General features: G+C 44.9%; 1 protein-coding gene across 1 annotated transcript in view; it reads right to left on the reverse strand.

The window, feature by feature from the left end:
* LOC119970392 (proprotein convertase subtilisin/kexin type 5-like) overlaps positions 1 to 13,098 on the reverse strand; it is a 520,270-nt gene that overhangs the window by 63,634 nt on the left and 443,538 nt on the right. The window contains 1 exon segment of the mRNA XM_038804933.1: positions 7,569 to 7,611. Coding sequence (XP_038660861.1) covers positions 7,569 to 7,611 — 43 coding nt within the window.

Raw genomic sequence — 13,098 nt, forward strand, 5'->3', positions numbered from 1 at the left:
GTCATGACGTGCCCGAATTGTGGCTCCGCCCGTTTAAAGCAGCAATGTCCGGCAAAATCACGACGGTGTTTACAGTGTGGCAAGCTTGGCCACTACGCAGTCCTCTGCAAATCTGCTCCACTGCCCAGCATCCAGCGAACCCAGCCATGGTGCAGAAGCATCCATTCAATACAGCAGGGCATGCCAGACTCAGACCCCGACAGCACAACAGATCCTGATGCTGAGTGCCTTAAATCCCCATACCGGGTGGGCATCATTACGAAGCATGCGCTGCCTTTCTCCAAGATAGTGAAGCACCTCCCCATCCTAAGCATGGATCCTGACAATGAATGTTGTGCTGTCCTCATGGCTAACAAGGCTCGCATCCGGTTCAAACTGGACACCGGCACATTGGCGAACCTCATCTCAAAATCCGATCTCGACACCATCGGCGTTAGACATATTCTTCCACCGGCCTGCCAGCTCCTTGACTACAATGGCAATGCCATAGCTGGCAGTGGCACATGCCAACTCGGAGTGTCCAATAAGTCATTTAAAGTGACACTGCAGTTTGAGATCGTAGGACCTGACAGAGCATCCCTCCTCGGTGCTCGGGCCTGCAAACTCCTGAACCTGGTTCAGCGAGTTCACACCATGTCATCCCCACAGGCGACGGCCTCACCTGATGAAAATGTCCAGGCTGAAATTGATGACATCATCACGCAGTACCACAGCGTGTTCGACGGAATGGGCACGCTCCCATACCGATAAAAAATCCTGCTCAAAAATATCCTGCTCAAAACAAACAGCACCCCTGTAATTCACGCACCACGTCGGGTGCCGGCACCCCTCAAGGACCGCTTCAAGCAGCAATTGCAGGACCTCCAGGACCAGGGCATCATATCAAAGGTCACAGAACCCACGGACTGGGTCAGCTCCATGGTCTGCGTCAAGAAGCCGTCAGGGGAGCTTCGAATCTGCATCGACCCCAAGTATCTAAACCGCAACATCATGAGGGAACATTACCCGATACCAAAACGAGAAGAGTTGACCAGCGAGATGGCTCATGCCAAATTCTTTATGAAGCTGGACGCCTCCAAGGGGTTCTGGCAAATACAGCTGGACACATCCAGTTGTAAGCTGGGCACATTCAATACCCCGTTCGGTCGCTACTGCTACAACTGGATGCCTTTTGGCATCATCTCTGCCTCAGAGGTATTTCGCCGCATCATGGAACAGATGATGGAGGGTATCGAGGGGGTGCGAGTGCATGTTGACGATGTCATAATCTGGTCCACAAGTCCTCAAGAACACATAGATCGCCTCACGCAGGTATTCCACAGAATCCATGAGCATGGTCTCCAACTCAACAGGGCCAAGTGCTCGTTCGGTCAATCAGACATCAAATTCCTTGGTGACCACATCTCGCAGCAAGGCGTGCAGCCGGATGCTGACAAGGTTTCGGCGATCAACGCCATGAAGGCCCCAGAGGACAAGAAGGCGGTCCTCCATTTTTTAGGGATGGTCAACCTCCTCGGGAAGTTCATTCCTAACATGGCGTCCCACACCACAGCCCTCCGCCATCTCGTCAAAACGTTGACGGAATTCCAGTGGCTGCCCGCTCATGAGAATGAATGGCGTGAGCTGAGGGCAAAACTCACCACAGCCCCGGTTCTGGCGTTCTTCGACCCAACCAAGGAGACCAAAATATGCACTGATGCGAGCCAGGACGGTATTGGGGCGGTGCCCCTCCAACGGGCTCACTCCTCATCCTGGGCCCCAGTTGCGTATGCCTTCAGAGCCATTACTCCCACTGAGCAACGGTACGCTCAGATTGAGAAGGAATGCCTGGGCCTCCTAACAGGAATTGACAAGTTTCATGACTATGTGCATGGCCTCCCAAAATTCACAGTTGAGATGGACCACAGGCCATTAGTCCACATCATCCAGAAGGATTTAAATAACATGACACCTCGGTTACAACAAATCCTTCTCAAGCTACGCCGCTATTACTTTGAACTTGTCTACACACCAGGCAAAGAACTCACTGTTGCAGATGCCCTTTCCAGGTCTATCACCACACCATGTGAACAAACTGACTTTGTCTGCCAAATCGACGCGCAGGTGCAATTGTGTGTCTCCAACCTTCCGGGCTCTGATGAAAGGGTCATCCAAATTCGTCAGGAAACGGCCAAGGATCCTCTGCTACAGCGAGTGATGCAGCACCTTACAAATGGCTGGCAGAAGGGACAGTGTCCCCAGTTTTACAACGTCAAGGACGACCTGACGGTGGTGGACGGCATCCTCATGAAGCTCGATAGGATCGTGATTCCGCAGAGCATGCGAGCTATGGTGCTCGGCCAACTCCATGAGGGTCACCTGGGGGTCGAGAAATGTCGACGCAGAGCTCGGGAGGCAGTCTATTGGCCGGGCATCAGGCAGGACGTTGCCAACACGGTCCTCAACTGCCCTATATGTCAGAAATTCCAGCTCAACCCAAAGAAACTTTTCAGCAACATGAGATAGTGACCTCCCCATGGTCCAAAGTCGGTGTCGACCTTTTCCACGCCAAGGGGCGTGACTATGTCCTCCTGGTTGACTACTTCTCCAGTTACCCAGAAGTGGTGAAACTGTCCGACCTCACATCAAAGGCAGCGATGCAAAGAGACGTTCGCCAGGCATGGGATACCGCTCACGGTGATGAGTGACAACGGTCCCTATTTTTACAGCCAGGAATGGTCAGATTTTAGTCGGCTATACAACTTCCGTCACGTGACCTCCAGCCCCCACTCTCCGCAGTCAAACGGGAAGGCCGAAAAAGGGGTCCATATTGTCAAGAGACTGCTATGCAAAGCTGCAGACTCAGGCTCCGACTTCAACCTGGCGCTACTGGCATACAGGGCAACCCCGCTGTCCACTGGGTTGTCTCCAGCGCAGATGCTCATGAATCGCACTCTGCAAACCACGGTTCCAGCCATCCATGTTCCAGACCTTGACCACCTCACGGTCGTACAGGAGATGCAGCAGTCTCGGGCCCAACATAAATCAGCATACGGCGTTCATGCCAGGACCTCCCCGAGCTGGTCCCAACTGATCATGTTTGTGTACAATTGCCTGACGGCAGCTAGTCATCCACAGCTGTGGTGGTCAAGCAAATGGCCCCAAGATCGTTCCTCGTCCGCATGGCTGATGGCTCCTTCCTACGGCGCAACAGACGGGCGCTGCGCAGAGTTCCACGCCCACCACCTGACCGTGATGCCTCGCCACACACAATGCTTCCTCCGGACGTGCCCTACCATGAGGCCACCGGTCTACCAGCAATCCTGCCGGCAGTCCCACCTATCCAAGTGCAGATGACGCCTGATCCACCCTGCGGCGATCCACCAGAATTCGTCGCCCGCCACAAAGACTAAACTCATAGACTGAACTTTTGCACAATTTTGTTACCTCGTTGTTTTGACCTGTAAATATTGTTTTTACCGTTTCATCTGCCCTATATCTGCACTAGCGACACCTTCCTATGTATGTAAGTTCACTGTTGCACATTCTGTATATAGTCACACACATATACACATCCACACGCACACGCACCTTAATATTTATTATCTCAAAAATAAAGGGGGGGGAGAGATGTCATAATATACATCTATGTATATAATGGAGCGCAGACAGGCAGTGATTGACACACAGGGTGACCAGTAAGCACACAGAACACAGCAGCCAATCACCAGACAGGACACTACCACTATAAAGCCAGATGGCACCAGGTTTCCCGTTCTCTTGGGACCCAGTCTCTGAGACAGTCAGAGTTCATAAGCTAGTCAGTGCAAACACCATGCGGTAGCTAGAAAGTCTGGTCAGGCTAGCAATAGGTCTCCAGTCAAGTCAGCATAGTGTCAACCCACAGTTGAACATGTATAATAGTTAAGATGTTAAATAAAATCGTGTTGCATCTCATCAAGTGTTGGAGGTCTGTCTCTCGCTATACTGCATCAAGTGCAGTCCACATCGACCCAGCCTGCCCAACACATCACTGCCGACTGCATTTCTTTACACACAAAGCCAGGTGGGAGGCAGTTATAAATCACCCCGGTATAGCTTTATTTGCTTTAACCAACTACAAGGGTGTTATAACCAGCACGAGACTTCAGGGTTAGAAGCAATTAGCCTCCCCGAAAGTCTTGTGGAGTACAAGCTGCCCCACTCAGGGGCAGGGAGCCCATGGACACCCTAACAGTTTGTGAGATAAAGATTGACCAGCTTTGGTACCAATACCTCAGGCCTAGCTGTGATCTGGAGTGTTTTGTACATGCTATAACCTGGTAATGAAACTAAGTTATGTTATCCACTCGTTCCAGACTCGGCTGTGGTCACTAAAAAGGAATTAAAGCACAACCTCTAGAGCAGGATATAATAACCAGCCATCGACTATCCATTGGTTCCAATAGAAAGGAGGCCAACATCATTAGTTAAATATATTAAACATGTGGCAATGCAAACTAGAAATATGCATCACTGGAAGAACATTACTATGGATCTTAAATATTCATCTGCCCGAATCATCTCTCATCAACAGCATTGAGCTGTTGTATAACCATGGCTAGTTGAAAGAAGACAGAGAGTGGTAGTTGATGGGAAATGTTCAGAATGGAGTTCAGTTACGAGTGGCGTACCACAAGGATCTGTGCTGGGGCCGTTGCTGTTTGTCATTTTTATAAATGACCTAGAGGAGGGCGCAGAAGGATGGGTGAGTAAATTTGCAGACGACACTAAAGTCGGTGGAGTTGTAGACAGTGCGGAAGGATGTTGCAGGTTACAGAGGGACATAGATAAGCTGCAGAGCTGGGCTGAGAGGTGGCAAATGGAGTTTAATGTGGAGAAGTGTGAGGTGATTCACTTTGGAAAGAATAACAGGAATGCGGAATATTTGGCTAATGGTAAAATTCTTGGTAGTGTGGATGAGCAGAGGGATCTCGGTGTCCATGTACATAGATCCCTGAAAGTTGCCACCCAGGTTGATAGGGTTGTGAAGAAGGCCTATGGTGTGTTGGCCTTTATTGGTAGAGGGATTGAGTTCCGGAGCCATGAGGTCATGTTGCAGTTGTACAAAACTCTAGTACGGCCGCATTTGGAGTATTGCGTACAGTTCTGGTCGCCTCATTATAGGAAGGACGTGGAAGCTTTGGAACGGGTGCAGAGGAGATTTACCAGGATGTTGCCTGGTATGGAGGGAAAATCTTATGAGTAAAGGCTGATGGACTTGAGGTTGTTTTCGTTAGAGAGAAGAACGTTAAGAGGTGACTTAATAGAGGCATACAAAATGATCAGAGGGTTAGATAGGGTGGACAGCGAGAGCCTTCTCCCGCGGATGGAGGTGGCTAGCACGAGGGGACATAGCCTTAAATTGAGGGGTAATAGATATAGGACAGAGGTCAGAGGTGGGTTTTTTACGCAAAGAGTGGTGAGGCCGTGGAATGCCCTACCTGCAACAGTAGTGAACTCGCCAACATGGAGGGCATTTAAAAATTTATTGGATAAGCATATGGATGATAAGGGCATAGTGTAGGTTAGATGGCCTTTAGTTTGTTTCCATGTCGGTGCAACATCGAGGGCCGAAGGGCCTGTACTGCGCTGTATCATTCTATGTTCTATGTTCTATGTATAATAGAAAACTATAGTCACACAGCTCCAGAGGTGAGCAAGACTGTTCACAACACCTTATGAGTGAAAAGCCAGGGGAAGTAAATAATTACAATGGAAGGATCTCTGTCTATTGATTCTATTAGTGATGATACATTTTTATCAGGTTATATGCCAATTGAAAAACACATGATTGTAATTTGTGTGGGTCCTACAGTGGCGTGCAGAGGGGGGGTGCGACGGTGCGCTGGCCCCGGGCAGCCATTGGATGGGGGCAGCAGCGTGAAGAGAACGGAGCGCGCCTGCGCACCGCGGTTGGCCGGAGCGCGCCTGCGCACCGCGGTCGCCGCTGGTGAAGAGGCGGCTTTGCACTCGGCGGCTGGAGCGTGAACAAAAAGGGTGCAAATTCTCCCGAATCGACGGCAATCAATGTCACCATGGGTGAGTTTTATTTATTCTTTATCTTTATCTTTTGATCCATTTTTAAACTCTTCTCTGCACCCTCTCTATAGTTGTCAACTTACTAAACTGATGTGCCCAGAATTTGACATTTGGGCCAGGGGCACCCATTTGGGACAGAACCAGTATTTTATAAAGATTTATCATGGCCTCTTTACTTTTGCCCTCTTACCCATTATACTTAAAGCCCAGGGTCCTATAAATGGGAGATTCTCAGAGACAGGGGCAGCACGGTAGCATGGTGGTTAGCATAAATGCTTCACAGCTCCAGGGTCCCAGGTTCGGTTCCCGGCTGGGTCACTGTCTGTGCGGAGTCTGCACGTCCTCCCCGTGTGTGCGTGGGTTTCCTCCGGGTGCTCCGGTTTCCTCCCACAGTCCAAAGATGTGCAGGTTAGGTGGATTGGCCATGCTAAATTGCCCGTAGTGTCCTAAAAAATTAAGGTGGGGGGGGGGGGGTTGTTGGGTTACGGGTATAGGGTGGATACGTGGGTTTGAGTAGGGTGATCATTGCACGGCACAACATCGAGGGCTGAAGGGCCTGTTCTGTGCTGTACTGTTCTATGTTCTATGTTCAACTTGACTGCAAGCTGCTGGAGCTCGGATCTTGAACAGAGCTTTTATATCTGGATTTGGGGACCCTTTATGCACTGGCATAGTGCAAAAACAGGCCCCACATGACCAGGGTTTTGTGAAGAAGAAGGGATCTGGAAATGTGTCGACTGTGAAAATTATATTTGTGGAAATTGGGTGAAGTAATGCCGGTGTTTGATGAGACTTGGTGCTAAAGCTTTAGAGAAATGAAGATGTAATTTGATTTGAAGAAGTTCAACGTTTTGAAGGATATTGTGGCTGAAATGAATGCGATACGTGCTGAATGGGCTGACTGAGAAATGTGTGAGATATGTCTTTGTATCTTCTATGTGTAATTTATCGGTCATATTATTGCAATTTTCCTGTTAATTCATGTTTAATTTACGTTGATTTTGGTGTGATTGCTAATATAAAAGTGAAGTCTTGTATATTGGTCTTAGTTGGGTTGTTTGTAGTTTGTTTCCACAAGGGTCATAACAGTATTTCCATGACGTTGCTGCTCTTATCCTTCTCCATGGGAGTTGCAGAGGAGGGAGGCACAACTTTCGAGACATAACATCTCACCCATTGCAGCAAAGCAAAATGACTGAAGAAGAGAACAATATCCCTAGAATCCCAGCGCTAAGGGGAAATTGACTAACTCTTACAGTGCAATTTAACCTCAGGCAGCCGTCCTATACCTTAGAGATGACAAAGATAAAGAGGTCAGTGAATAGCTCTAGAACGGGTGCAACTACTTTTGTTATAGGTTTTTTGGTGATATTTAATGAAATATTTACGTGGGGCTATGGGGCTTACAATCAAGATTCGCCCCGGGCATCACCAGACCTCTGCACGCCACTGGGCTCCTAAATGCAATTTAAAAGATGACACTATGAAGAAGAGTAAAATGAACTTACATGTAGTAGCCATCTTTACACAATGTACATTTTCTTGGATCGTCTGTAGAAACAAATATAGTTTCTGGTAAGTAGTTGCTCTAAAAATAGAATGGGTTTATTTTTGAGTCAGTTTTTAAATTCAATTTCCGGTGACAGCCTTTTGCTGCAGCATGGGAACTACAAAATTGCGGATGACATTTATTGAGAAAAGCTGTGTCATAGTTTGCAAATCTATTAAAATAAATGGACCTCGAGTTTTGATTTTTGCAATAACTCGGAGAACGAAGTTACCTTCAGAAAAAAAGAATAAATAGTACATGACATGTCTAACAGCAATTCTGGTGCATTTTTCTCACCAAGCCCATTCCTTCTTTAGGCCAGATAGAATCATAAGTTGCTATTGCACAGAAGTCAACCATTCAGTCCATCATGCATACACCGGTTCTCTAAGTGAACCGAGTGCCATTCCGTAGCCCCCACCCCCAAACCTGCATATCTGCCCTTTTCAGATAACAGTCTAATTCTCTTTTGAATGCTTCAATTGAACCTACCTCCACCACACAATGTATTTAGTGTATTCTAAAGCTTAACCACTCGCTGTGTAAAAACATTTTTCCTCATGTAGCCATTGCTTCTTTTGCCAATTGCTTTAAATCTGCGCCCTCTCATTCTTAATCATTTCATGAGTGGGAACATGTTTTCCCGATCTACTCTGTCCAGACCGCTCATGGATGTGTAATCCTCTATCAAATTTCCTTTCATACTTCTTTTCTCCAAGGAATATCGTCCCAACTTCTCCAACATATCTCTGTAACTGAAGTGCCTCATCCCTGGAACCATTCTCATGAATCTTTTCTGAACTCTCTCCAGTGTCTTCACATTTTTGTTGAAGTTAGAAGTAGGATGGTGCCATCCTAATTGGTAATAAACACAAGGTCCAGATTCGGTATTTGTTGGCAAAATGTGAATGCTAATCGAGATTCAATCATGTATAACCCCAAACATTTAAAAATATTTGGAATGTAGATTTGCTACTTATCAAAATGTTTCATTGAAAATGTAATGAATGATGTCAGAATATCTACAGATTTCCACTGTCTACTTTTGACAATTTATGTTTTCCAACAGCAAACTAACTCTTGCAACAGAATCATTATTTGTGGAGTACCTATATTTGCTGACTAACACCTTGCTCAGCCATAGAATGATGAGCCAATAGCACAATATAGTTTACTATATAGTAATTGTTTATTAATCAAAGTAGTAACTGCTAAAATGTTCATAATGTCGACCATAAAGGAAATAAAGATTACTATTCCAGTTCATTCACCTCATAAGAAGCCAGAAATAGAATCCCGAAATTTACATAGGATTGCTTAGGATATATGGCACAGATACAGGTCATTTAGCCATTTCCTGGTGTTTATGCACCAGTTGAGCCTCCTTCCATCTTTCTCTGTTATTGTACGTTTGTCTCAGGATTCTTTGATTCTTACCCTATTCAAAATGTCTTTATTTATATCACTAACTATTTACAAGATTATAGAACATAAGGATATAGCTAAAGTCACTCTCTGAGGTGTTTCTCACTCATTTTACCTCAGTGATTAACACTTGGGTTTGCACTTTTGTGGATTTTATCCTATTTTTATCTGAAAAAAGATTCTACAAAGATTTTTCACTGCATCCTAATGTCACTAATGTTTCTTACACCTGTCAGACAACACAAGTTCATTTGCTGGTCTCAGACAGATTTGAACCATGGCTCGACCACTTAATCTGCTGCTTTTATGTAAGGGAAAAAAGTCAGCTATACAACCGTATTAACTGTACAAAGTTGACACTGATGCACACTGTATGCCATATATCACAATAACACAAGAAATGGACGTTTAACAAAAGACTGCCAGCCTACAATGCACGAGGTTAGATTTGTCTTCTTCAAGCAATCAGCTTAATTTCCCTGTCTGTCATATAATTGGGTCAAAGATTGATCTCCTCCTCAAATTTACCCAAAGTCCCAACATCCACTGCACTCCAGGATAGTGAACTTCACAGATTCACGACCCTTTGAGAGAAGTAATTTCTCCTCATCTGTTTTAAATCTGCTGCTCCTTATCCTAAAACCATGACCTCTCATTCTAGATTTCTCCATGGAGGACACAACCACTCTATGTCTACTTTGTCAATACCTTTTATCATCTTATATACCTCAATTAGATCTCCTCTCATTCTTCTAAACTTGAGAGCATAAACTGTTCAATCTCTGCTTATAATACAAACCCTTCATCTCTGGAATCAATCTAGTGAACCTCCTCTGAATTGCCTCTATTGTAACTACATTCCTCCCCAAATAAGGAAACCAAAACTGCACAGTATTCCAGGTGCGGTCTCACCAATGCCTTATACAGCTGCAGTAACACTTCTCCACTTTTGTAATATATCCTTTTAGCTATGAAGGTCAAAATTCCATTTGCATTCCTTGATAGGTACCTGCTTAGAACAGTACAGCACAGAACAGGCCCTTCGGCCCTCGATGTTGTGCCGAGCAATGATCACCCTACTCAAACCCACGTATCCACCCTATACCCGTAACCCAACAACCCCCCCCCTTAACCTTACTTTTTAGGACACTACGGGCAATTTAGCATGGCCAATCCACCTAACCCGCACATCTTTGGACTGTGGGAGGAAACCGGAGCACCCGGAGGAAACCCACGCACACACGGGGAGGACGTGCAGACTCCGCACAGACAGTGACCCAGTCGGGAATCGAACCTGGGACCCTGGAGCTGTGAAGCATTTATGCTAACCACCATGCTACCATGCTGTACCTTCTTTTTGAGAGTCATGCACAAGGACACCCAGATCCTTCTGCACTGAAGCATTCTGAAGTTTCTACTCATTTAGATAATAACTTGCCTTTTCATTTTTCTGACCAAAATGGATAACCTCACACTTATCCACATTAAACGCCATCTGCCAAATTTTGACCCACGCACCTAATCTATTTATATCAATTTGTAAATTTCTTATTTCCTCATTGCAACTTGCTATCCCATCTATTTTAGTGCCATCTGAAAATTTGGCTATAGTATCTTCTATCCCTACATCTAAGTCATTAATATATATTGTAAATAGTTGGGGCTCGAGGACTGAACCCTGCAGCACCCCATTAGTTACATCTTGCCAATCAGAAAAAGACCCATTTTTCCCTACTCTCTGCCTTCTGTCAGTTAACTAGTCTTCTATTCAAGCTAATAAATTACCCCTAATTCCATGCGATCTTACCTTGTGCATTAACCTTTTATCCGGCACCTTATCAAATGCCTTCTGGAAGTTCAGATATAATACATCTACAGGATATCCATTATCCACTTGACTTGTTACATTCTCAAAGATCTCTAGAAAATTAGTCAAACACGATTCACCTTTCAAAAAATCATGCTGACTCTGATGGATTGCGTTTTAACTTTCCAAACGGCCTGATATTATTTCCTTAATAATGTGCTCCAACAATTTATCAATTACAAATGTTAAACTAACTGGTCTATAATTTTCTACTTTCTGCCTCCCTCCATTTTTGAATAAGGGGGTTAGTATTTTTCCAATCCACTAGAACATTTCCCGCATCCAGGGTATTTTGGGATATTATAATCAATGGACCTACCATTTCCGCTGTCACTTCCTTTAAGACCCTAGAATGTAGGACATCAGACCCTGGGGACTTATCTGCTTTCAATCCCAATAGTTTGTTTAGTACTTTTTCCCTATGGATGATGATTTTTCCACGTTTCTCCCTTTCTATTACCTCGGCATTACCTGTCACTATTGGGATGGTACTAGTGTCTTCCACTGTGAAACCTGCAGAAAAAATATTGATTTAGCATCTCCGCTATTTCTGTATTCCCCACTATTAACTTCCCAGTCTCGTTCTCCAAGGGACCAACATTCACTTAAACTACTCTCTTCCCTCTTATATACTTAGAGGTTTTGCTATCCTTTTTTATATTTTGCACAAGGTTTGTTCATAATTTACTTTTGCTCTTTTTATTACTTTCTAAGTAACCATTTGTTGATCTTGAAAAGTTTCCCGATCTTCCAGCCTGCCACTGGCCTTTGCAAATTGGTATACCTGCGTTTTTGTCTTTATGTTATTTTTTAACTTCCTTGCTCAGCCATGAATGTTTTTTTCTCCTCTTGCAATCTTTCTTCCTCTCTGGAATATATTTTAGTTGTGAGGAATTGAATATCATCTTAAACAACTGCCACTGCTCATCAATTGTCCTACCTTTTTGTCTTCCTGCCCAGTCCAGTAGGGCTAAATGTGTCCTAATGTCACAGAATTTGAATGTGGTACTCCAGTTTATCGCCCTCAAACTGAATTTCAAATTCCATCATGCTATGATCACTCTTCCCTAGAGGATCCTTAACTACACGGTAATTAATTAATCCCTTCTCTTAATACCAACTCCAGAATCGCCTGTTCCCTGGTTGGTTCTGCAACATATTGGTCCAAGAAACAATTTCTAACACATTCAATGAACTCTCCCTTGAGGCTAACCTTGCCAATTTGATTAATTCAGTTTCTATGCATATGAAAATCAGCCATGAATATTATCATACCTCTCTTACAAGCCTCCAATATTTCCTGGCTTATACTGTGCCCCACTGTGAAACTACTGTTTGGGGATCTGTAGATTACTCCTACCAGAGATTTATTTCCTTTGCTATTTCTTATCTCTACCCATCTTGATCTCCAGTGCCTATATCATAGAATTTACAGTGCAGAAGGAGGCCATTCAGCCCATTGAGTCTGCACCAGCCCTTAGAAAGAGCACCCTACTTAAGCCCATGCCTCCACCCTATCCCCATAACCTTGTAACCCCACCTAACATTTTGGACATGAAGAGGCAATTTAGCATGGCCAATCCACCTAACCTACACATTATGGCTCTTCCACACCAATTCATTTGTCATTAATCACTCCTGTCTTCCACCCTATCCTAGACCTTTGTTTTTCCATATACCCACCCCCTCATTACTTGCTTAAAACATGCTCCATTTCCAACTTTTCCCAGTTCTGATGGAAAAGTGACAGACTTGAGACATTAACTCTCTCTTGCTGCCAGCCCTGCTGACTATTTTGAGTGTTTTCTGTTTGCTTCAAATTTCCAACATCAGTGGCGTTTTTGCTTTTGCTTTGGTGGCCTCTGTCCTTCTGGAAGTGGAAATGTCAAGGAAACATTTGGTCAAAGGGAACTAGTTTTAAGGGTGACATGATTTCCATTTTAGAGGCAAGGTGACACCTTGACGAACTTTGGCCTATTTACAAGGAGGGAGCAAGGAATCCCGTTCGGGGGGTGGGGCTGATAGAGAACCAGAAGAAATTTCAGAGCATAAGAGAGGGAATGCTGGACTGACAGTCGGGTAAAAGGGATGGTGAGAGAGATTGTGGGGCAGAATGAAGGGTTTTAATTAGCAATTGTAATGGTTGCTGGAGGTTGGGAATGTGATGAAGGTGGATCAGGAGAAATCATAAAGTAGA

Source organism: Scyliorhinus canicula, chromosome 8, assembly GCF_902713615.1.
Source record: "Scyliorhinus canicula chromosome 8, sScyCan1.1, whole genome shotgun sequence".
NCBI lineage: Eukaryota > Metazoa > Chordata > Chondrichthyes > Carcharhiniformes > Scyliorhinidae > Scyliorhinus > Scyliorhinus canicula.